Source organism: Cyrtonyx montezumae, unplaced genomic scaffold (assembly GCF_038088225.1).
Source record: "Cyrtonyx montezumae isolate F1298 unplaced genomic scaffold, pur_monq_1.0 scaffold_3, whole genome shotgun sequence".
NCBI classification, from domain to species: Eukaryota; Metazoa; Chordata; class Aves; order Galliformes; family Odontophoridae; genus Cyrtonyx; species Cyrtonyx montezumae.
In genome coordinates, this window is record NW_027072034.1 from 60,186,288 (window position 1) to 60,210,640 (window position 24,353).

The 24,353-nt window shown below is 42.5% G+C and overlaps 1 protein-coding gene across 2 annotated transcripts in view; it reads right to left on the reverse strand.

Annotated features, from left to right (window-relative positions):
- The window catches only part of EVA1C (eva-1 homolog C), a 36,086-nt gene that overhangs the window by 1,697 nt on the left and 10,036 nt on the right, over positions 1-24,353 (reverse strand). For both annotated transcript variants that reach the window (XM_065741809.1, XM_065741810.1), the window contains exons 2-7: positions 19,628-19,824; positions 16,551-16,674; positions 13,613-13,765; positions 4,680-4,823; positions 1,399-1,479; positions 472-561 (exon numbers count right to left, since the gene is read on the reverse strand). In XM_065741809.1, coding sequence (XP_065597881.1) covers positions 472-561; positions 1,399-1,479; positions 4,680-4,823; positions 13,613-13,765; positions 16,551-16,674; positions 19,628-19,824 — 789 coding nt within the window. The remainder of the gene's footprint in view (positions 1-471; positions 562-1,398; positions 1,480-4,679; positions 4,824-13,612; positions 13,766-16,550; positions 16,675-19,627; positions 19,825-24,353) is intronic.

Consider the following 24,353-nt stretch of genomic DNA (forward strand, 5'->3'; position numbering starts at 1 on the left):
TGAATTTATTGGCATCAATGAAATTTGCTTTAGGGTTGCTAAGACACAAAACCTGTCGTGGCCCATACTGGAGATGGCTACTTTCTTTGTTGGGTTGGTTCTTTACTACTCTTCAGCGATCCTTATACTTCTGTAAACCAACATTTCCAAAAATGGATGTCTCCAACACTGCTCCCAGATCAGGACCAGATTTTTAAAAATATCAAACAACCAACAGCCCCCATTGAAAATATTCATTGAAAAAATCTTGGCTGCAGTCTCTAAAAGAGTTGGGATCCTTCAGGGTGGAAAATATTCTATAAATGTCAGTTACACTGCGATAGTCTCATACACAGGACTGTAATTATATTGTAATAATACCTTTACTATAAATGTGGGATTACCAGCTGTGGCCTTCTGAGGTCGTCCTCCCATTTCCCCTTCCATCCAAAATGCCACCACCTAATGAACCAAGCAGTTTCATTTTCCTACCTCTAATGTACGCAAATGTAGCCAAGGAGTTGCTAACAATGGTGCCATCTTTCTTCGGAGATCTTGACTCCTTTGGATCGATATCGACACCTGCAGCAACAGGAGGTAAAGCAAATTCAGTGACACTGTAGATGATAAAGCCATCAAGTTGATATTCCCCTTATCCTTTCTGAACTAAGAAGTCTGTCCAAAACACAGGCACTGTGCCACAGGAACCTTACAGAATGTTAAGACCAAACAATGGTTGGTAAATAAAATAAATATTAAAATAAATCTTGAAGTAAAATATAATTAATAAGGTATTGAAAATACTGAATACGAAAAAATGGTAACATTATTTTAAGAAAAGGATTTATTACCATGTGAACCCCGTTGCCTCTTCCCATTAAGTTTTTTGAAATAATTAACTTCATTAAGCATCACAGCTGTGAGACGGACCTCCAGCCCAATCACTGCAGTGCTATCATCAGTGATGACAGCGAATATGTGCTGGCCACATTGTTCATTTTATTTGCATTTAGCAGGAGCACGCGTCGGTGTAACTTTTAAAAGGGCCTTCATCCCAAAACAACTGCAGTTTCACTTTTGCTCTTCCCATCTTTCAGCCAAAGTTATGAAATTGCACAATGGTAATGGACAGCCAGGCATCCCTGTCTGTCAAAATTCAGCACATCTCAGCCCCTGTTTGGAGTGGCACACACAATGATACAAAGCTCATAGCTCCTCCGAAGCAGCAGAACGCACATACAGCTGGCTGCAGGGCTCCTCCCTCCTGATTGCTGCAATAGCCACAGCCACAAAGAAGGGAGAAGCTGTCCCAGAAGCACTCCTACTGTCCCCTCCCTCACACCTGCCCCTGCTGTACCACAAAGTCCTACTGCAATCAAAGGAGAGCAATAATGCTTTTATTTTATTTTTTTTAATTACCACGTTCACTGTCATTCTGCTTCACGGAGGAATTGTTGTGAGTGACCAGGTGGTTGACAGCTGTAAGGATGAATTTAGGAACTGGAAAAAAAGAAAGCAAACGATGCACTGTCAGTTTTGCTGAGCAGATCCTCGTTTAATGACCATTCCCCATTACAGGATCAGCTGAGTCTGCCAGGTCCTCCTGATCCCCCTGGCCCAAGCCCTGCTCCAGCAGACACCCAGAGCAGGGTGCCCAGGGCTACGTCCAGGTGGCTATTGGACATCTCCAAGGAGGAAAATCCACAGCCTGTGGGCAGCCTGCGCCAGTGCTCCGGCACCCTCACAGCCAAGGAGAGTTTTCATTCTACATGACTGCAGTTTCTGATGGTGGTGCCTCAGCCTATGCCCTGTAAGGATGGCAGTGAGAACAGTGTCCACATGCTCCTTGAACTCTGGCAGTGGGGGCTGTGCCCACTGCCCTGGGCAGCCTGTTCCCCCTCTCTTGCCTGCTGACAGTGCTGGGCCTGGTGCACCCCTGGGTACAGTTGGCCCTTTGGGCTGCCATGACACAGTGCTGACTCAGATTCAACTCACTGTCAAAATAGCCCAGAAACATTTAAAAATGACTTGTGTGGCATTCTCTGCAAAGCCTCTGAAGTGAGCATTCCCAGAGAAGGAAAGCACTCAGGATGAGTTGGCAGAGTGCTGCTGAGTACTTCTCATTTAATTTATTTTTTCACTTAGGATGTTTTCCCACTTTTGTTGAAATAAATAAAAGAGTTAAAAGAAAGCACAGCGTGTAGATATGGAGAGCTCTCAGATTGTGCACAAGATGAATGGGCCCTTCATGTATTCAGATCTTGGCACTTGTTCCCCGTATTGTAAGAAGGCAGATTGATTGATTTTCAGACTGATGTGAAGGTGAAAAAAAAAAAGACAGAAATTCCAAGTATGAAGCCCACCTATATCCGACACACAAACATTTGGCAACAAGTAGTGTTCAAGAAAGTCAAGCAGAACAGAGGAGACAGAAGTTTGGGGCTTAGCATAGTTTTCACATTCAAAACAACTAAAAATAGCACTTCTTTCTGAGCAGAACTCTTCTGTGTGTGTGGGCCCAAATTCAAAACTGTTTCCTTTCCTGATGAAGGATTTTTTTTTTTAATTCTTCGCTCCTGTTTGCAATAGAAAGCCAACAGAGATATGCACAAATGAGCTGACTTCTATTTTGTCTTGTACACAGCATCATAATTCTTAACCGTTCTCCAGCAGCAGAATATTTTTGTGGATGGACAAGGCTGGTTTCTTTTCAGACCATGTGCTGAATTTGCAGACCTGGCTGTTAGGAGCAGTGTGTTTGTAAGGGGGAAGAGTTTGATACAGAAGTAGCAGGAAGGCAGTACATGAGGAATCTGCAGTGCTGCTTTGGGAGCACCACATTCTGATGGGCAGGACAGTCCTGATGCCGGACACACACCTGGACCAGCTTTTCAGACTGTGGCCTTGTCTCATCCTGTTGTCTCACCTCCTGTCAAGTCAGCATCCTCTGCTCATGCAAGTATCTGTTGTAGGGGGACATTTGATTTAGAATGCCACAGGCAACAAAAGCTTACAGCTGCTTGCAGTGTTCTTGGCTGCTTGCACTATTAATTTTTGTTGGTGTTTCATTTCAGTCACACTGTATTCATGAAGACTTTAACCAAGATGAGGTGTGCCCGGGTCACTGGGCAGACTAGTAGATACCAGCAGAAGGATTTTTTTAATCTACATTAGATCTCGTGCAGCTCTGCTTTGCCAGGCAGGGCAGGAGCCAGCAAGCAACCACAAGCTACCAGAGGCATCAAGGACTTGAAATCAGAAGCTGTGTTTCCTGGTGCTGGCTCCTTGCCTCGGCAGGAGCTGGCTGATTATAGTATCTGAAGACTATGGGTGATGCTGAGGAGGTTGTGGAGGCACTGGAGCTGTGAAAAGCCAGCACTTCTTGGCTCCCACTAATTGTTATTAACCATAAAATACAAATGCAGGCAGATGGTAACTAGCTGCTGACCTCTGAGTTAGGGAGTACGTTTTTTTCACATTCCTGACCATGCTTTCAAGTGCAGCACAGCTCTCAGAGAATGTGGTCTGCTCAGCTGTGTCCCTGTCACTTCAGATAAAAGCCCATTTACCTCAGCTTGGGAAGCATCAGGTTAGCAGGGAACTTCTACTGAGGGGAAAGAATGTTAAATGCCATTCTGGGCTACACCCAGCCTCTTCCCATGTTCCCTAGATGGTCTGTAAAATAACTAGACCTGCAAACCATTGGCTAACATTTCAGACTGCACAGCTCAGTAGGATCTGGCAGGAGGAAAAGTTTTTGACATGTGCCAGCAAAGCACACAAGCACTATTTATTATCCATGCATTTATGCAAAAACAGTTCGCTAGAAATCAGGATGCATAACCTCACTGCAAACAAACATACACTTGTTTTCCAGTATACGGATGTGTAAGAAAGAACAATCTGTCGTAATTATCCTTACTCTAATTAAAGAGAATTCCATTAACACATTCATGGAGTTACTACAGCATGAAGGCAAACACACAATAATGTTGTGTGTTTGTTAGTGCGAAGACAGGCTCCAGCTCTCTTCAACAATGTGAAGAGAATTACTGCAATGCCTCTCGCCTCACAACGTACACATGGTGAGACTGGAAGAGAAATCCTCTCGTGCCAGCAAGGGCTGGGGCTCCTTTTCCTCTGATCCACAGGTGGAAAGCAATCTGGCAGTCAGTCCTGCATGGCTGTTCCCAAAAGCACTCAGATAGCCAGTGCCTTTTCAAGCCAGCAGTTTCCCAGGTTGTGCACAGCAAGCAGAGCAGTAACTTGGTAAAACTGATTTGACACGTTCACTGGCATGTGAGACAATCACCTCTGAGGGTCACAGTTCATCTCCCAAAAGCAGAGGCTGAGGAAATCTGTTCCAGACCTCAGTCAAAGAAAGACATTCCTAAGAGGATGCAACACCTATATAAGGCACTGCGTTGAAGTCCCACAATCATTTTTCTCTCATCTTTATTTGTACTATACTTTGCTGTCTTGTGGCTCTGGCTCTTGATAGAAAGAACTTCAGGGAAGTCTGCCTTGCCACGATGCAAACGTATTAATCTATGGTAAAGAAGATGTGATACTTTTGTCCTTCTTGTCTAAGTTGATGTATGCTTCAATTCTGTGAGTGATGCATAACCTCAAGCCCTTATTTTAGTGAGACATTTTTATAGGGAATGAGGGCTTTAAAATTATCAAGCATTTGCTCTTACCACATGCATAGCTGACATTCAGGTGTTTTGCCACTCCAGGTAGGCACGGACTTCCAAAATCTTGGCTAGTGACAATAATTTTGCACCTCTGTCTCCCATAGCACCTCTTTGATAAAACTTCTAATGCTGTGTGAGACAAACAGTCTGAAAGAAAAACACATCCAATAAATATACAACTCTGATGTTATCAGGAATAATAACTGCTGTGTGCACAGATAGAGATACAGATCTGTTATCAATTTCAGGTACCTGCGCTTGCCTAAGCAGGATTTCAGAATTAGGTATCAACATTTGTGAATGCACGGAAGTCAGCACATGATGCAATTGTGGATTTGCAGCAAACTGACACCCTCAGGATGATTTCCAGTCACGTACTAAGGTTCCAGTAAAGCTCATGTCACACTCCCACAGAGGTGCCTTGCAAATATCATCTCTGTTCCTTTCAGGATGACCTGGAAGAACTAAGCATATTCACACAGTTCTCCACCTGCTCAAACTTAAAATGAGCATGTCAACAAAGGGCGATGCAGTGCTGTTTGCAGGTCTCCCTCTCCCTGAGTTATCACCATGGCTTGACTGGATGCCCAATTTCAGTTCAAGTTAGGTGAGATCAATTTCTGTGCACAACAGCTAGGTCTACAGTGAAATCAAGGGTAGCTTATGATTTACTCCGACAGGTGCTGCTAGGAGCCATTCTGCTATGGCCAAGAGGTCAAAATAGGCTCAATGTTTAACCAGAAAATCATTTGACTTCTCTCTGCCATACCAAATGCCACACTGGTCCCATCAGGCTGCTGCCACATACCAAGTTTGTACACCTAAGGCAACGTCAAAGGCACCTAGAGTTCACTGTACTAATGCTCACAGCAGCATGTGCCTGCAATTGCTTGAACTGGGTTTTTTTTCACTCAAAACTTCTGCCTTCCACCATGATTTATAAATGAATGAGTCACAAGATTTTACACCAAAGCTGAATTTGAATGTGAAAGTATCAGCCAAACTTTCAAAATTCTGCTTTAAAAAAAGAACATCTTTAAATGTGATTGAATTCTCAGTATCCACATGAGCTGAACCCCAATCTAAAGAGCAAAAATACCTCTGGTTCTGAAGCATAAAGTATGCAGAGATTGCAAGTCTGGATTAAAATTTTTTTTCCTGAAGCTGTCTACTCTCAGTGTTTCCTCACACTTTTGGTGCATTTCTATGGATGGCAGATATTTCTCATTCTAGTCTCCCTGGGCAGCAACATTGCATAGATTTGACAACATATTCTCTGCTCATTAGATCTTTCTTTCTGCAACAACCCTGGGACAAACATGGCATCTTCACCTTGCTGCTGCTTGAGCTCATTTGCACCTCTGCAGAGGAAGGGGAAATCAGGTTCACAAAGATGCTCCGTATCTTTCTCAAATCAGACTTGTTTGAAAAGAATGGAGAGCTGAGACTGAGGTTCTTGGCCAAGAAGATTGACCTCCAGAATGTGAAAATGGGGTAGAATTCTGATTTTAGAGTTCATCCCTTGACACTAGCACTGTCATGGACATAAACAGAACATCAGGAGGATCTGGGCTGATTTGACTGCCAAAGGGCCCAGGAATCAGCATTTAAGATTTAGAGGACAGCAACTTCCTCTTTCTGGGGACCTAGAAACTTAATACCTAGAAGGCTGTTGGGCAGGCGAGGAAAGCTGTCTTGAAACAGTGGATAGCCCTGCTTAAATAAATCAGTTGTTTTAGTTTCTCCAGCCATCTCAGTTAAGGTGGGCATTTTAGGCAGCTAAGCAGCATCTTTTGGCAAGTATGAAAACAACTGGAGAATACCAGGAGGAACTATCAGATGATTCATAAATCATAGAACCATCTAGATTGGAAGTGAGCTTCAGGATCATCACATCCAACTGATGAACAGATTGGGAGCACAACAGCAATCTGGCGAAGTTAATTATATGTTCTACAAACTTTCCTGCCCTTTGAGCTGCACATAGTGTCTTAAGGAAGAGCCAGCTGTTGCAGTGATGGTTTTCTACAAATTCAGTGATACAGAGAGTACATGTTTCATTTTGCCTCTGGTAGATGTTTGCTCTTGTTTCTTTAAGAGTTAATAGCTCCTTATCGCCTACATTCATGTTGGTTTTGGCTCCTCTACCCTCATGTGCCCACAGGCTCCTGGCAGGCCTGCTTTTGGAGAGCTTTGCAAGGCTTGGCTGGTGTCACAGGTGTGTGAACACAAACTAAGGCTGGCTTGCTTCTGCAGGACAGCACAAACGTTAACTGAAAAGACCCACTAAAAAAAAAAAAAAAAGAAACAACCTCACAAACTTAACACAAACGCACTACTTAACAGCTATCTGTGGTATAGCAAGATCTTGGCATTTAGTGCAGTCAAATACTGTTCAGCTTCCTTCTCTCAGTTCTGTGCTTATCCTTGCTGCCTCCCCAAGCTGTCCTGGCAGCTCCAGTGTAGGCTGAACCATGAGTTCAGCTCAGAGGAATTCTGTGTACTCAGTACTGAAGGCTACTTTTTCACCAGCTGCAGCTTCATCTGCACTATCTCTCACAAACAGACATTACAGAAGCCTATCTGCAGTGAAGCCAGAGGGGTCGGTGTGTGCTGAAGAGATGTTCAAGCTAGTTTCAACGAAATTTGCTTGGGGGTCTAACAACAAACCAGCTACAGCAACACAGAGCTCATGCTGGGGATATGATGTTCCTTCAGGTCAAACATGTCACTGCAGCATCTGAAAGAAGAGGAGGTTCAGTCCATGCTTAAATTTGAGAAAATGAGTGAGTAGTCCCACTCAGCAGTTCCGAAGAAATCACAGATTAGGAGAACATAAACATGTACTTGTGTCTTCCTCCTGAACATCTAAGCACTGTTTGAACTAAGCTCACATTTATGGGGCTTGCTAAATTGGTACCAGATGTTTAAAATAAACTGCCTCTTGAAAAGCACTTTCTCAGAGCGCCAGAAGGCTGATGACACCCCCAGCAGTGGCAGAAAGGGCAGCTCTGGATGGCTGGGAAAACGCTCTTTCTGTCACAGCTGCCTGTTACTCTCCGTGAGTGGTGCTGAGTCCCTTGAAACGCACGCTTCTACGGGTGGCAAGGAGATACGGGCATCAAGAAGAGGCTTTTAACACAGTGGTAAACTATCAAACCTGACTGCAGCTATTTAACAGTTAGAGCAGAAAGCCTTGTTTCTGGAGGCAAGGCTCTTTCAGCTCCTTAATTAGCTTTGTTCAGGAAAGTTTTGGCATGCAAATGACATGCCATAAATCACGAAGGCTTTAATGAGCAGCAATTTGTTTTCCGATTCTTCAAAGCTTCTCTCAATTCAGACCGTAGGAGCTTTCCATCCCTTACTTTGCGTCCTGCCACACCAGAGCTGCAGGTGATGGAGCAGCCAGAGCTGGCCCAGAAAGCGCTGCCAGCAGCCTCTGGTCACACCCTCTGCAGACATGACTGGCTGCTGTTTCCTCCCACATCGCTATGCACTGGGCACAAGATGTTGTGGGTGAGCAATATGTCTCAAACACAGATCCATATTACATCAAAAGTAACATGCTGGTAAAGGACCAGGGCTCCCATAGAGGAACCCCATCACCATTTTTCACTTTGGTGTGCTCTCTGCTTTCATCCCAAACTGCTGGCAGGCTTACAGGGCTTTATGTTTTCTGGGCCATGTCTACCCACAAAAGAAAAAGGAACATGCTTTTAAAATCAATTGAAAGCAAAGATTTCACACTACCAAATCAGCATGGCTTGCTTTGTGGAGCTCAGATATCAGCTCTAAGAATAAGAAGTGACAAGGGGAAACTATGGAGTTCCGGACCAAGCTAGGGCTGCATACTCCTAAAGAAAGTTTCCATAATAATATGGTAATTTATGCAAAAGCATGGCACACAGGGTCCTGCCTGTGCATCAGAAAAGGGTCATTTGTGCTGCTGATTCTAGCAAAAACACTTATGAGAAATGTTGCTGGTACCTTTATATTCCATGTCCGAGTTCTGCCAGTAAACAAGGTGGTACGCTGTGCTAAAAATACTACTTATTGTCAGAACAGGCCATTCCTAATGAGTGAATGCTATAGCAAGGCATTCTGAAAAGCTGAACCATATCTCTCCCACACCACGCAGCAGCAGCTCATGTGCCTGTTGCAAGGCTCCCTGCAGCCTGCAGGAGATTAGCCCATTATTTGGTGCTATTTACAAGTGGAGTTCAGAATTCAGCCTCTAAGCACTTGGTGCAGAAACCCAGTCTTCCTCTCCTCACATGCACATAGGCATGGAGTGAATCTATGCCAATACAAACCTCACGCAGAGGATACAAGTGGAGGTCCATGCTACCTAGATGGCAGCAGGAACTGAGCTCCTGCTCAAAAGCACACAGCTTTGTTTTGCACGATTTGATTTGTTACTTATTTTAAACTTGACTGTCAAGTATACTTTTCCAAACTGTTCAAAAATCTAAGCTAGAAAAACCTATGTACAAGGAAACCACTCAACTGCTAGTAAAGAAAACACTAATGGATCAGGTGCTGTCTCCCACACCTAACATGACAAGGCAGTAGAGGCAGAAGCTGCAAAGGGGGATATTGCCCTTCCTCATGTCCCTGAGCATTGGCAGTGCTATATAGTCTGTGTCTATTCTGCTCACATCATCCTGCTTTCTTGTCCCCTGGAGCACAGCTGGGACATATTTGCTCCTTCACCATGAGCCTCTGTAAGAGGTCCTATGCTACCAAAATAATTGCTCTGCAGTCTCAGGTTTCTTCCACTCTGGAGCCTGCCACTTGCATGGCTGTCCACAGGGTTTGTGTTTGAAATCACCTTCTAATTAGCTAGTAATATGAGCTAATCAGGTGATGCATAGGAATAGCAAAGCATAACCAGGTCTGGAGCTGATGGTACCTGTAGTCTGGAAAGGACTTGGTCACATTGTCTTCAGCAGCTTTCAGCTAGAAATCCTCACTCCTTCCCTCAACTGAGTGCTGGGCTCAGAGTTTCTGCAGATCTACTAAGTGCTCCTTGAAATGTCAGTATTTCAGTGCCCAGCATTTCCCAAATTCCAGCCAATTTACACAATTTGTGATTTATGGCAGCTAGAAACGTACCTAGCATGAACCTAGTAACTTTGCTGTGTAACTATTACCAGATCTGCCTGCATCTGTTGGTACTTTTTACTTTACAGCAGTTCTGCAGAGACTTACACAAGGAACTGGCTCATAGCAGGAAGAGTATATATCTCCTGGTATGAGAAGGAGCCAAAAGCTTTTCAGTCACTCCTGCTGAATAAGAGATGCAGATAAACTGTCCACAATATTGATACAAAAAAAACAAAAACCCAAAAACAATACAAAAAAGGAATCATGGCATCACAAAATACCCTTATATAGCAAAATCTTACTACCTTGATAGCTAGAAGGCATCTGCAGGATTCTGGAAGACTCTGTTTCTCGCTAATACCCCTTTTTCCTGCCTGAATATTATTTCAATGGGAAGAGGGGATTAGACAAAATCTAGCCCCAGGGTACATTATGCCATGGTGAAAGCTATGGCATGCAAGTGCCTGATTTTGTCACATACACACACACACACACACACACACACACTTCGTCAACCTCCACAAAATGGGAAGAGGTAAAAATGAGGGCTGTGCCAGGAAGGACCCTACCTACCTTTTATAAATGCAGATAGGCAATTTTGAGTTCTGATTGTCATTAGTGCTTGAGGAAACACACTTGTGACCAGCCAATGCACATCCAGGTAACATTTCTGGTAAGTACATTCTAGTGTTCTGGCTTGCAAGATGCAGCAAGAGACTACCTATTACCAAGCCTTCTTTCAAGTACTTTCATGTATTAACAAGACTAATCTATGATTTGATAGGTGTTTGCTGATCTGAATCTTCCTCATACTCTCTATTGTAGCCTGTTTTGGCACAACTCTGATTTCATTTGGCCAACAAATTTTGTCTTTCTTCATGCACATGTTAGTACAAATGTAAAAGACAGAGTATGTCAGAAAAAAACTAGCAGAGGAATCAAATGCCACATGCTTCTACTTCGCTGGAGATCTGCTCAGCACAGTAGGGCCTTCTCAGCAGAACTGCATCCAAACAAATCTTAGCTTTCCTGTAAAGTTCTTGATAGTGGTAGCCATGCTGGATGCTGACCTGGGGCTCAGGATCCCACAAACGCTGTGGGGCCACACAGATGCTGATAAAAGCAATGGATTCATATGCTGTTTGCCATATGGAGAAGAACCTCTGTGGTAAAGAACTCTTATGTCTTCCCGTGTTTCATTTCATTTCAAGCACAGCTGTGTAGGTCTGACAGCTGATTTGAGACACTGTTCACAGAAAAGTAAACTGATAATTTAGAATACATCTGTCTCAGTTCAGTGCTACTGCTTGCCAGTAATGGCTTGTCAGCCACAATGCACACGACATGAGGTGGCCAAAACCTAGATAAATATCTAATTAATTCAATAGCCAGTACTCCAGGTAGGAACATACCAAGTATGAACAAAAGCAAAACTCTGAGCTCAACAGAGATTTCCTATACACATCATCAGAAGCCACAGACAACTTCTTACTTGCACAGTACTAAAAAAATCATCACATAGCTTTCCTGCGATGCAGTGAAAGAAATGGTAGGCCTTGACCACTGTCTTTAGGCCAAGATGCACAAACACGGTTTTGAGCTGGAGCAGATTTAGCTTTTGGTACAAACATATATAAGGGCTCTGATTCTGGAATAAAGAACAGCTGAGCTATACTTTCTAAATTGCCTCAAATCATTGCAGTGATGCTGACATTCGAAGTACCATTCATTTCTCTGAGAAAAACTGTACTGGCACTTAAATAGTCTAATTATGCATGCATTGACATCTGTATGTGCTTGTATACCCACATAAGTAAGATTTAAGCTCTAAATGGATAGAACTGGAGTCAATTGGATTTGGCTCCAAAGTGCTAAGTCCCTTGGGATAACTGAATGTGTACTCCTAAGCACATAATGCTTTGGAAAATTACAGACGCTGCAGGGCGTTACTGGCACCATGCAGGAATAGGCCAACTACTTCATTAAGTAATGGGAAACCTACATCAGGGTCTACCTTCTGCAGATCTACCTTCTTTATGTCTCAGGTTTTATGTTCTCTCCTATTACCAGTTTTAGGTTGCTTTGCAGAACACAAGAAGAGCGACAGCCAAGAAGTGTTTTTATGCAGGCAGTCACAGCACGAATTTTGTTGTTCTTGCACATTCCTCATCTGTTTACACTGGGAAACTTTATCCAGAAAGAAGAGTTTGCAGTATTACGATCTGTGAAATCTAAGTACTTTAGGACACTATAAGAAAGTAAGCAATTTCCGGAGGTGAATGAAATGCAAGAAGTAAATATGATGGCCTTTCTCAATCAACAGAGCTCTTTCTGCTCTGCTTGGAGTCATAGACTAAGGCCATCATCATGGAGAATGTATGGGTCCTTCAGAAACCTGCTAAAATGTTTCCTTTGTATAACAAATACACATGGCTGAAGTTTGTCAGGATTGCCAGTGTGAAATACAGACCTGGCAGTTTTAAATAGATTCTTGCGAAAGAACAGAATACAATTTTCAGCCAATACATTTTTAATACTTATAAAACTAAATAGAAATATTGGCTTGCAGACAAATGGCTTTTAAGACTAGTTATTGATCTCTATTGCTTCTCAGAGGTGCTTCTTATAGACTTCACTTGTAGCAGTTTCTCAGAAGTGAGTCTCAGGCTTTGCACAGCACTGGTGTGAGTTGTCTAATTCCTTCCCCGTGTGGTATGAAGGGAGGTAAGCAGTACAGACCCTTCACTTGCCTTTTCCACAGCATGAAAATGTACCTTCATGCTTTTGGTGTCTGGCATTGAACACATTATTCATGCAAGCATCAAGCATCCTCATAAACACATAAAAATACGTAATTAGGTACCTAATGATAAAAACTGAGTTACCAGTCTTACACTAGTTGAGACGTTGAGGTCAATGACTGGCAATTGATGTTGACCATAAACTACTGATGATATTTTGGTTCTTTTACCTGTTTTGAAAGGGAACAGTGTGAGTTTGATAGCGCTCATAGTCCATGACCAAGGTGATAATATTATAGAAATATTACTATACTGACTAGATATATTAATAGAGCAACATTAATATTCAAACCCCTTGAGATGCACCTGTAGTAAATCAGCAGTGACAGGAAACATTTCTAACATTAATGCAGTGCTCTGTGCTGATATCTATGGTCCCTGCACTTTCCTAGCCAGTATGAACAGCTCCCATCAGAACTCTGGCTGGCAAGCAGTGCCAGGAGGCAGGCTATGGGGGTGAGGGCTAGGTGCTACACACACAGATCATTTCTTGCTTCCTGGGCTCCTGCCAGAGGGAAAGCCCAGGCTGATTTGATTCACTAGAACACTAACACAGCCTTGGAATTGGGTCATACAACTGTATCAAAAGTGGTGGGTCCTGACCTGTGAACCTCTTCCTGACCATCTGTACTTAAGGCAAAGAGAGATCAGAATGGAAGGCAGCAGAAAGACAAGGTGCCATGATACCCATGTTTCCTGGTCTTTCTCAGACATTGGAAAGATGGCATGCCAGCAGTTGCTATTGAATACAGTCACTTAAGTTCAAGAGAGCCAATAGAAAGAGCTTTTGACATTAATCATAGTAAAAAATTATTAACTACATCAAGGGCTATTACTTTGCTTACATTTCTTACTCATTTCTCCCTTGTGCTAGGCAGCTTGTTTGAGTTTCAGAAATAATCTCTCATGCTTCAACCACAAACACTTCCAAGATGCCACTGCTCTTGTGCCTGACCTTTTCTCGTCACCTGTGCCCCCCTTTCCTGTGCACGTACATGGAGAAGACCTATCAAGAACATACTGACTTACCAAACTGAGGGACATGTTCTGCCTTGGCTGAGCAGATGCTGTCCTCGTGTGCCCAACTGCCATAGGTGGCAGAGTAGATGATAAGGAATTTGGACTCCTGACAGTGGAGTTTCAGTTCCTGGTTTTCACAGGCTGATTTGGTTTTGTATTCAGCTGAAATAAAAGCAAAAAACAATACAGTGGCATGAGGCAAGTTTCTCAGCTGGACTGTTAATAGCAAATAGCAGCATGACAGAAAACAGCTTTTCTGCAAGTTGTGTTTTGTGTGATATGTGGAACAATTACAACCAGGGACAAGGCCAGTAGCAAAGTGGAGCATTTCCTCCAACTAAATTGTTCCCTTATGACTGTCTGAAGCCTCCAGCTCTTGTTAAAAATGAATTGAAATATCAGCTTTTGCCAATCTCCTCTCACTGGAACCTCCGCCCCCACTCCTGCCTGCTTTTCTGGCCTGCTTTCCACTACTGTTCGGGAGGACAAACCTCATCCTTTCCTTTTGTGCCTCCCCAGGACAATGTTGCATTCTGTGCCCATTCCAAATGCTGGGGCCTCAGACTGCTCATCAATCATGGGGGCGGCTGGCCTCGCCGGTGGCACAGCACGCAGCACCGAGCGAGAGCTGAAGAATGGAGGACGGGCTGAGAGCTTCAAGCCAAGGAGTGCTCCCAGCTGCATTTGCATCGCTCCACCAGTCAGTGGGTTTCCCTGGGTGTGACCACCCTGCAAAGCTCCTTTGAAAGTTTTGCTGACAAAGCAGCGTGGATCAGGAGCCTGAGAAAAACAGTGCCCTCCCTCTTTCAGGGGGCATGGACAGGCTGGCAGAGCTCCCCGCACTGCGAGGGAAGACCGTGGGGATAGCGTGGCTGATCCCACCCAGGCCTATGGCCTACCACTGCTCAGTGGCCTGGCTACAGTGCCAAACCATCCCCTCATGCAGATGAGGCCAGGGAGAAGAGTTTGTTCTGCTCCGTTTTTTGTCTTTCAAAAACGTGAAAACAGGAAAGGAGGCTCTTGAGCCAAGCAGGAGCAAAGGGAAATCTTATTGTTACTGAGGGAGCGGAGTGTGGCTGTAAATGCTAGAGGACCCAGAGAAAAAAAAAAATCCTATCTATTCAATAAAGGAAACACTATTCCACTAAGAATTTTTTTAAGGGTTAATTTTCTTGCTCGCTGCTCTTTAAAGTCCCTCCCACTGTGGTACTGTACCGCCATGGGGGTTGTGCCCACAAAATGGCAGTTCTGAGCCCAGGGCTGGCAGCATAAAGCTGGGCCCCGCCTCTGTGTGGCTGTGCTGGTGAGGCCGCAGGACAAACCCACTGGTGTCATGCAACACAGCACTGGTTGGCATACAACAGACATCTCTGCAGAGGTACAGAGAGGAGGGCAACATTTCCCAGGGGAGGGCAACATTTCCAAGGAGACCATAAACTAAGGAATTTGGGTAATTACTTAAGTGCTCACTTGAAGGCAAGGAGTTTGAAACACATGCTTAAAATTATACTCGAGCGATTTTCTGAATAGGGATGCTTTCCCAGCCAAGTCTAACAATACTGGCATCTCATCTACAAATATAAATTTCCTGTTGATTGAAATAATGTAATTTGCACTGGAACCGGACTCCCTTGTATTCTGAGGGCTAAGTACACTTTTGACCAGCTTTTGCAATATTTGTATCACAGACAGTAGTATGCACTCAAAGTAACTTATTTCTAATGGGAAAAAATATTTAAAATATTTAAAATAATAATTAAAAATGTAAAAGAGGATCCACTTTTCAATAGAAGGAGATTTCTGATGAAAACAGTAACAACTGATATTCAATTGTATTTACTATTTGTAATGTAGTAATTGTAGTATGTGAGAACCAAATAGGTAAGGTAATAAAACAGATGACAGAAATGATAAATTTTAGACATACTCTTAGGTAATTGGCCCAGTAAATCTCTGTGGCAGTTCTTTTGCCCGTGCTTTGCCGAAGGTGAAAACTATCTATTCCATTCCATCTTTGCTCCTCAGTTCTCTGTTGCGTACTATGTACACAGTTTGCTGTGACACATCTATTCCTATTCTATCAATTAAGCCTATCTTGATACTCTGATTAAAGAAAGTCTCTGTTGTGCTTTCTCCTTCAGCTGCAGGATGGCATCCTGAGTTGGCTGGTGAACCCACCCATAAATCATCCTTCAAGTATTTTCTTTGGTATACACTTCAGCCACACTGGAAATAAGCTGCCAGAAAAACCTGAGCCCCTGGGCAACCAGGGCTTGTTCTCATACATAATAGCAACAAGAAAAACAATAGAAAGAAAACAAAACAAAACAAAAAATTAAACCTTATTAAGATTAACTTCCCTGGTGCTTTTCTCATGTTTGCAAAGATCATTTTCTTTGAGCCAGGATTTGCCTCTTTTCCGTGCCAGTGTCAATTACCTGTTTAGAATACAGGTAATTATATAATAAATTCAGCCATGCATGTGTATACTCCAGTTATTAGTCTCTAAATGGTAGGTAATACCAGAGGATCTTTGAAAACTTTGGTCCTACTTCTTAAGTGTTTTTGCATACTTCTTCATCATTTGGATCCTTAACCCAAACATCTTCTTTTGCTGTTCAACTCTGTATTTCTAGTAAGACATTATCATTGTCATCACTTTAAAAATAACTTCCAAAAAATTTTTCCTTTAGAGCCTGACATCTGACATCTGATTCTGACAAACTACACTGGTCATTAAATTGGCAGAAACCACAGTGAACCTGCAAGCACAGTGAAGTTGTAAGCACAGTGGAGAGCCAAGGCAGGGTAGAAAAAAGCAACTTGTTATTAATCTAAGAGTCTCAAAACTCAATGTGGATTTATGTAAAGCCTTGTGCAGTGGCATTCTAACCAAAACAAACAATAAAACAGACAAAAGCACATTTTTCTGGTGCGGATTACTTACTAGGTTTGCATTTAAAGGAGACAAGGAGGAATTTAGTGGTCCCTGGACATAGATCAGGTCCAAAAACCCGACTATTGACAAGGAGTTGGCAGGATCTCAGGTTCTGGCATTCATCCAGTACTTTCTAGAACAACAGGCAAAAAGGATAGTCTTGAAAACAAGGTATGAATCTATACAGCAGTGGCAACATTTAGTTGTACTTTGTTCTACACAGGAGACAAACCACTTCTTCACAACTTTTTGGCCATAAACACATAAAACATCTGTATCACTGGATTTAGGCCACACCTCCTGTGGCCTCTGAGCCACAGCCAAGCTTATGGGAACACATTCATAGCAGCAGTATTGGTGGCAATTTAGGATGTTAGCAATTCACTGTTGCTGGTTAGTCTTCTCTCTGACTCCAGCAAGACCACCACAGCCTACTGATGCTTGGGACTTTGCACAGAGCCAAGAGCGCATGTGAGTAAGTTTATCCTGAACTTGTTTGGGTTCTTTTTTTTTGCTGTTTTTGTTTTGTTTTGTTTTGTTTTTAATGTCCTTTTAAGGTCAAATCTACATTAGTTCTTTTGGCATAGCAATAAACCATGGTTCCTACTGTGCTGTTTCATTGAGAGTGGCAACTGAAGGAGGACAAAAGAAAGGTCACCACCATTACACACGGAATCATGTGGACCTTTTCTATGCTCAGTTTAAGGGCCATATATTCCCAACACTTTCAGTAAAGCTCCCACTTAGCATTGCTTTTGGACTTGTAACAATGGTGGGAAAGAAAACATGAAGGTGCTGTCCAAGATGACTCTGAGACCAGCTTTAAACCAGTCACACCTCAAAGCAACTGAAAAAACAGTTTAAATGTAGCAGCGTACTTATGAAACTCCTATTGACCTCCAGAGCCCAGATCAGAGAAGGCCATTTCCCACAGTAGGGGAGTTGGAACTAGATAATATTTAAGGTTCCTCCCAACTCAAGCCATTCTATGATTCTCTGGTTGTTATCCCCCTGATTTTTGACGCTTAGAAGCACAACCCCCTAAGGAGGGCATCGTCTTTATGACACTCAGATCTTAATAGGAGTAACTGTAACATATAATCATTGCATACTTTTAACATACCTTCATAAATATCCTTCATCTATAGGATTTCTTTGCGCTGTTTCTCATTAGAAGGGCTCTGAGTCTTACCAAGAGGCCAAATCACAAATACACCACTGAGATTAGCACAAGCTGCATTCTTGTTTCTAGGCTCAGAGAATTGGCAGTAGCTGAGCCTCTCCTGCCATCCCTGGAAGCCATCCTTCCCAAACAGAAATGATACATCTTGGCAGCGTATTGCAGTTATCCTGTAACATTCTTGTCTTTTTGTTTCCCTGAGTAGAAGACAGTTTGCATCCAATACTTCTCCAGCATAAAATGTACGCTGAAGAGTTTAAAAGGGAAGGAAAAGCCCAGCAGATTTAATTTTATCACTCCACTATTCTTTTACACAAACAGCTCCTCCTTAATTAGGATTGTTCTGGAGCAGGACAGTGGAATAGAGTTATGACTTCAGTAAATGAGGATGGCTGTCCCTCACTGAGTCATCGTCTTGCACCCGAGCTGAATCATCTCCTGTGCATCTGCTTATATTTTCTCTTGCTTAAGGCAAAGAACAGCCACATTTTCTATCAAACTGCTGCACTAAAACATGCAACCATGAAACCAAACAATGATAATGATTACAAGACAGCCTGGGGTTATTAACATCTCAGGACAGATTGAATTCTACAGTAATCCTTTTAATAGGGGGTCATCATATGAAATGCCTGTTATGCATCCTCATGCAGCAGGGTAGCATCACGCCTGTTTATGCAGACTGCAGATGTAGTTCCAAAGGGAAGGGAGGAGGGATGCGGTCACTGGTGCTTTTTCTCTAAGAAATCAGTTTATAGGATATTTCTCTTCTTTTTTTTTTTTTTTTCTATATTTTTCTTCCGGTTCTTCAGAACCGGAACTCCCAGAGATGCAGAGCATTTGTATGTCTCACATTTGTGGTCTTGTCAATGTGATTTCACCTCTTTGATCAGTGACAGTGTCTGAACAGTGATGACAATTTATACAACAGTCGTCCCATGCTGTGATTATTATATGCAAGTGAAAAAAAAAACAACTGCAAAAAGAGACCTCTCAAAGGCACTGAAGACTCACAAACCCAAAATAATCACTGGTGTTGCTTCACAGTAGTCAGTAAAATGACACTGAGGATACATCTGGCCTACTGTTCTTAGTGGAGAGCTGTACTTTCACATGGCCCACAGGTCATGGCTGGAATGCCTTTAGCAGTTGCAGTACAGCATGAGCAAGCTGCACTTATGAACTATGGGCCTAATAATGTTTCTGGAGAGAAGATGTTACTACCAAACAACTCCACAAGACTCATCAGCTCACTAGTGATAGAAACAAATGTTCCCTGTTGTCAGAGTGACGTGTCGGCTACAGGCACAAACATTGCAAGCTTCATCAAAGCTTCTGTGAAGCACTATACAACAGCTTCACTGACAGAACCTGTTTGGATTCCACTGATTACACGTATAATGTATTTTTTGAAATGTAGATAGACACAGAAGTACTTAGAACCTGCTGTTTAGATGCCACAGGGCTTTTCAGTGATGACAGCATGGAACAAGCCAAACTCCTACCAAGATGCCATCTAATTCAGTGGATTTGTAATCCAGTTGTGTTAAAAAGTTGCATCCTCTGCTGGGGATAAGGAAGGGCCATATGATTAAGGCTGGCCTACTGAGCTATGACAGATCCTTGATTAGAAGGGAATTGATTATTGTAGGGAACATTGAGAAAGTGGTTTTAAAAGTAATTCTTATCAAAAGGGAAGGAATTCTACATGGCTTTCATGGTCTAGTGGTAACATCTTGCTGGCCAGATGAATCCTTTCAGGTGCAATACAGTTTGTGACAAACTGACAAAAACACAGTGGCGTTTCATTCAACATGGTGAACACATGCAGTTTAATACAACATAGTTCACTGCACGGAAGTCTACAGGCATGCTGTGCATGATGAACCTTTACAGGATGCAATACCTGCAGGGAGGTGGGTGCCACACAGTTTATGGGTTCTGTCATCCTGGCTTCAGGCTGTTGTGTGCCACACATGTGGTAGTCTTGCCCGTAAAATGCTGACTGAATACTTATTGTCGAATGCCGAGGACAGTGTAGACTCAAACGTTCCCCATCGCAGGCATAAGCAGTATGATTTTGAAGAAGTTTGGTTAGGTAACCTAGAAAATATTCAGCTGTGTTACAACTAGTACAGGAAATGACAAGCTTGTTAGATAATACAAAAACCATAATCGGTCTCTGGAAAGAGCATTGTAGTCAAGGTTAAACATATGGCCTGCTGCCATAACACGCTGCTTGGGTCAACCTTTACATGCCATTAACACCCAGGTCTGAACAACCAGGTTGCTGCGCCAGTGACTCAGGGCTGCATCAGCAGCCCAGCAGTGGCACAGCATTTGGAGATGTCAGTTCACAGACAATAAAATGGGCTCAGGCTCTCCTTGGTCATGACTGTTATATCATGGCTTAAGCCAGCATTTCGCACACTGAGGCTTCCTAGTACTAGTGTTATACACAAGGGACAAGGGAAGTGACTCCCCGTGGGCCACCAAGCCAGGTGCTAGGATAACTGAGAGGAAAGGTGTTTCATAAGTGCTGGACATGGAAGCTGCTGGACAGAAACCCAAAAGCACTATATGCAGAATTTCGTATTTACTAGAGAGTATCATTTCTACCAGGAGAGGGAGAGGTAAAGTCTTGGTGCAGCTGTACCATCTGTTTGCATCTTCTAATAAGTAATCCCGTCAGCAGCTAATGAAATAGCTAATGAAAGCTGTTCTTCTGATTTGTATTTCATCATGTGAGCCTACTAAGCCAAGATTTCTCTTATCATTGCAAGTATTTATAAAATTCACATCCTGGTGCCCTTCTCTCTGTTTTTGTGCAAAAAAGCTCCATGGAAACTTGCAGGCTGCTACCTTTGACCATTACAAACCAGCCATTGTGATGTGAAACTACTAGGGTAACTCAATTCAAAGACTTTCCTCACCTATACTTACGAAGTTTTAATAAGTATGTATATATAAATAAATGTAATGAACTGCCACACATGACTGAAGTCTGCTTTTATGCAGAGAATGTTTTCAGTGAAAGGAAGGAAGAGCTGACGGACTAGAGAGAGAAAGAACACAAAATACTAATCTCCATGTGAAACATTATCTTTCCAACTTCTCATCAATAAACACATGGAAGTTAGACCCAATACCCAACTTCTTTATATAAGGAACACATAACAGCAAGTTCATTCGCATTTAGGGCAATAAAAAAAAAAAAAATCAACAAACAAAATTCCCCAAACCCAATCTATTAAGTAATGAGAAAATACTAAGAGTTCTGCTGATTTATTTGTTATGAAAAAAGATTTGCAGGAATTTTGAGATTGTAACAGTGATTACATAAATATCTTTTTAATTTTCAAAGTTGCATTTTTCCCATCTTTGTCTCTTTTCCAAACATGTAGTTGGTCTAATTAAAGGCAAAACAAGTATTATCTCCTCAGAAATCCTGTTTACCCCACTGTGATGATAACAATATTATTACTATTAAGTACAATGGAGAAAAATGATGTATATTTTCTTTTTTGGTGGTCGAATCAGAAAGAGAACAATTATTTTGTATGATTAAAAATAAAATCAGTTTTCCGTAAGAAAGGAAAATAAGAGCTTGTTCATGCCTTTTAATTTTCATACTTGGTGCCTTTTTAAGCCTTTAAAAGAAATGAATAAGTAATAAAAAATAAAAACTATGTTCTGAAACAGAAATCCAAGTAACCAAGTAAACGATGAAATGAAAAGATATTCCAGCTCTCTGGTGTTTTTTCCAACTGCTACAGCTAGATGAAATTTCAGCTTCCCTATCAGTAGTTAAGTTCGAAGAATAAGCCTGCTCCACTGTTCCCTTTGCCATACCTCCTCTATAGCCCGGAGAGGATAGGAGTCACCAGATGCATCTGCCACTGCAGCAAAGACGTAGGTGAGCTCTGCACCTCACTAACATCAATCTGAGCACTGGCATTGCCTTCAGGATGCAGAGAATGTCATGACTTGTATTTGCAGCCTGGATCTCAAGAGGAGCAGCCCTGTGTCCTCTCACAGGTTAAAAAAAAGAAAAAAGAAAAAACAAAAGCAGAATCCATCCCTTATATTTTCCTGTGTAATTGAGATCACAAATAGTTGAGCTTTCCTGCCAGAACCACTCCTGTGTCAGCCTGCTCCTGAGAGGTGCTGAGTACCGCCAAGAAAATGGGCCCAGTGCCCAGATGCACCCAAGCTACTTTGCTACGGTCTGATACCACAGAGGGGCCTCCAGTGGCATTTGCTGCCGCCAAGGGCCTTTCGCATGGCCTTTGTAGCATAAAGGGTCACAGTGTAAAAGAGTATTCAGCCCAATGTGAGTTGTGGGCACTCAACACCTCGAAAGATTTAGCCTGATATTTGTAATCATTTCGATTCTTCAGGTTTTAAGTTACGGGGAACCAAGAGTACCGTATACAAAACAGCCCAGTATTCCCTAAAGAATATCAGCTATGTTGTGATTTGGATGAGTTCCCTGGCATCTTAACTGCTACTTTGATCTTGCAAATTCCTAATCCAGTATCTAAGCACCTTTCTCCAACAATTGCAACTATTCAATTCTTTAAAAAAATGCCTTTTTAAAAAACGTGCTCTCATTCTGAATAAGCAGTATGGCTCACTTGTAAAATCAGTGTTATTTGGACTGGTGAAAATAAGACATCATGCTCCCTGGCCTTCCAAGTGGCATTTGAAGTGACACTGTGCACTATGAAGGATACTATCTGCACACAATAAAGGATAAATATAGTAATGGAAATCGGCTGCTAACCTCTGATAAGAGAAGTGGTGACGTAGTACTATCTGAGCCACTTGTCTCACATGGCTGACCATAGAAATCTGATTTTTTTTTTTATTACTATACACACAAACTACGTAGGCACAGGTCAGGAGGTTAGCCCTCCGCCAATAATATTGCAGACTGGGCAGCGATCTGACCCCAGTCACAATTTCCTCTTGCTTTTTCCCTGCGAGTCTCCAGCATTTTTCCACTCCTGATGCTGGCCCTCCTCCCTGTCCCGGGCACTGCCTGCACTGTGCCCACCTGGAAGACTGGGCTGGGCAAGCAACAGTGCTGTCTTGGAGGCTGCTGCCTATGCAGAAGGCAGCAGTTTCCAGTCTCTGGGCAGTGTGGCCTCAAAGTCACCCTGGTGCACAACTTCAGGTTGTATATTGGGAAAAAAATATTCTTCACAGAGCAGTGAGGCAGTGGCACAGGCTGCCCAGGGAGGTGGTGCAGTCACTGTCCCTGGAGGTGTTCAAGAGCCGTGTGGATGTGGCACTGAGGGACATGGTCAGTGTGCATGGTGGGAGTGGGCTGACGGTTGGACTAAGCAGTCTTAGAAGTGTTCTCCAACCTTAATGATTCTTTGATTCATTTTCTCCAGACCATGAGTATCCCTATATTGTTTACCAGAAACTGGGCAGAAATGTGCTGCCCTCAAGGCAGCGCATTTAGCTGAATGACAATGTGAGTTTAGGCGAAAAATATGTTCTTATCTCTACAATTAATAGCAGCTCTGATTATCAGGAGAGAGGGCATTGTAACAGTTGAATGGGTCTGTCACTCTTTCTGAAGCATGCTTCCTTTTCTGCATTTCTCTCTGCTGGTGCAATTAAATCAGGTCATCCAAAATAGGCAGCAGGGTTGTGTCACCGCACAAACCAGACTGCAGGACTATGTCACTTTCAGGCACAGGCCCAGCACATTGTCTGGGCTGCAGGCACTTGGGGGCATGACTTGTTGCTGAGAATCCCCCATTTTGTGTTTAAATAATCAAGGTCTGTTACTTGTAGATTCTGAGAAAACCTTTTTGGTTGGTTGGTTTTGTTGTCTTTTTTTTTTTTTTTTAATTTTCAAAATAATAAACATGACTTCTCTAAAACAATATGACACTTCTGAGAACATGTTCAGTGTTGTGAGATTTGGCTAAATTAGAAAAACTTGGCAATATCACAGTGTCCCAATAGCATCTGTATGCCTCTGTGTGAAAGTCCCACTAGTTGCTTTCCCATTTATCCAAGGCACATTCATGAGCATTGTATGGAGTGTTCTGCATGCAAAATCGTCTCAAAGACATTACAGAATGGCTCAGAAGTTAGGACTGAATCATACATCCCATTGATTTGAAGGCCAGAAGGTATCATCCCTCCCAACTGTCTGCATAACCCAGACTGCTCATTCATTGTAACTTCTTACAAAATACCAATGCAAAACTCAAGCGTAATCCTTTCTTCAAGAATTAGCCAAATTAGTCACAGCATAAACTGTGTTGACAAAGAACTCCAACTAAAATACATAGCACCAGAAAAACACACAAAACACAGAGACCAAGCAACTAAACAAAAATTTAAGCCTTGTGGATCATACCTTGTTTCAAAGGAGGACATTAATGACAATGACAGACTAAAATAACTGTCCTGAGAGAGTTAACGTTGTGAACAGACACCTTACTGTGTAAAACAGAGCTCTTAAAGTACTGTAGTTTTATACTAAACTCCTGCTCCTGGTACTATGGCTTTACATAACAATAAAAATGGTAGTAATTGCCATGAACGTGAAGGTAAGAAAATCTACAAAGAAACTTCTTTTTTCTAGACTTCAGGCAATTGAAAAA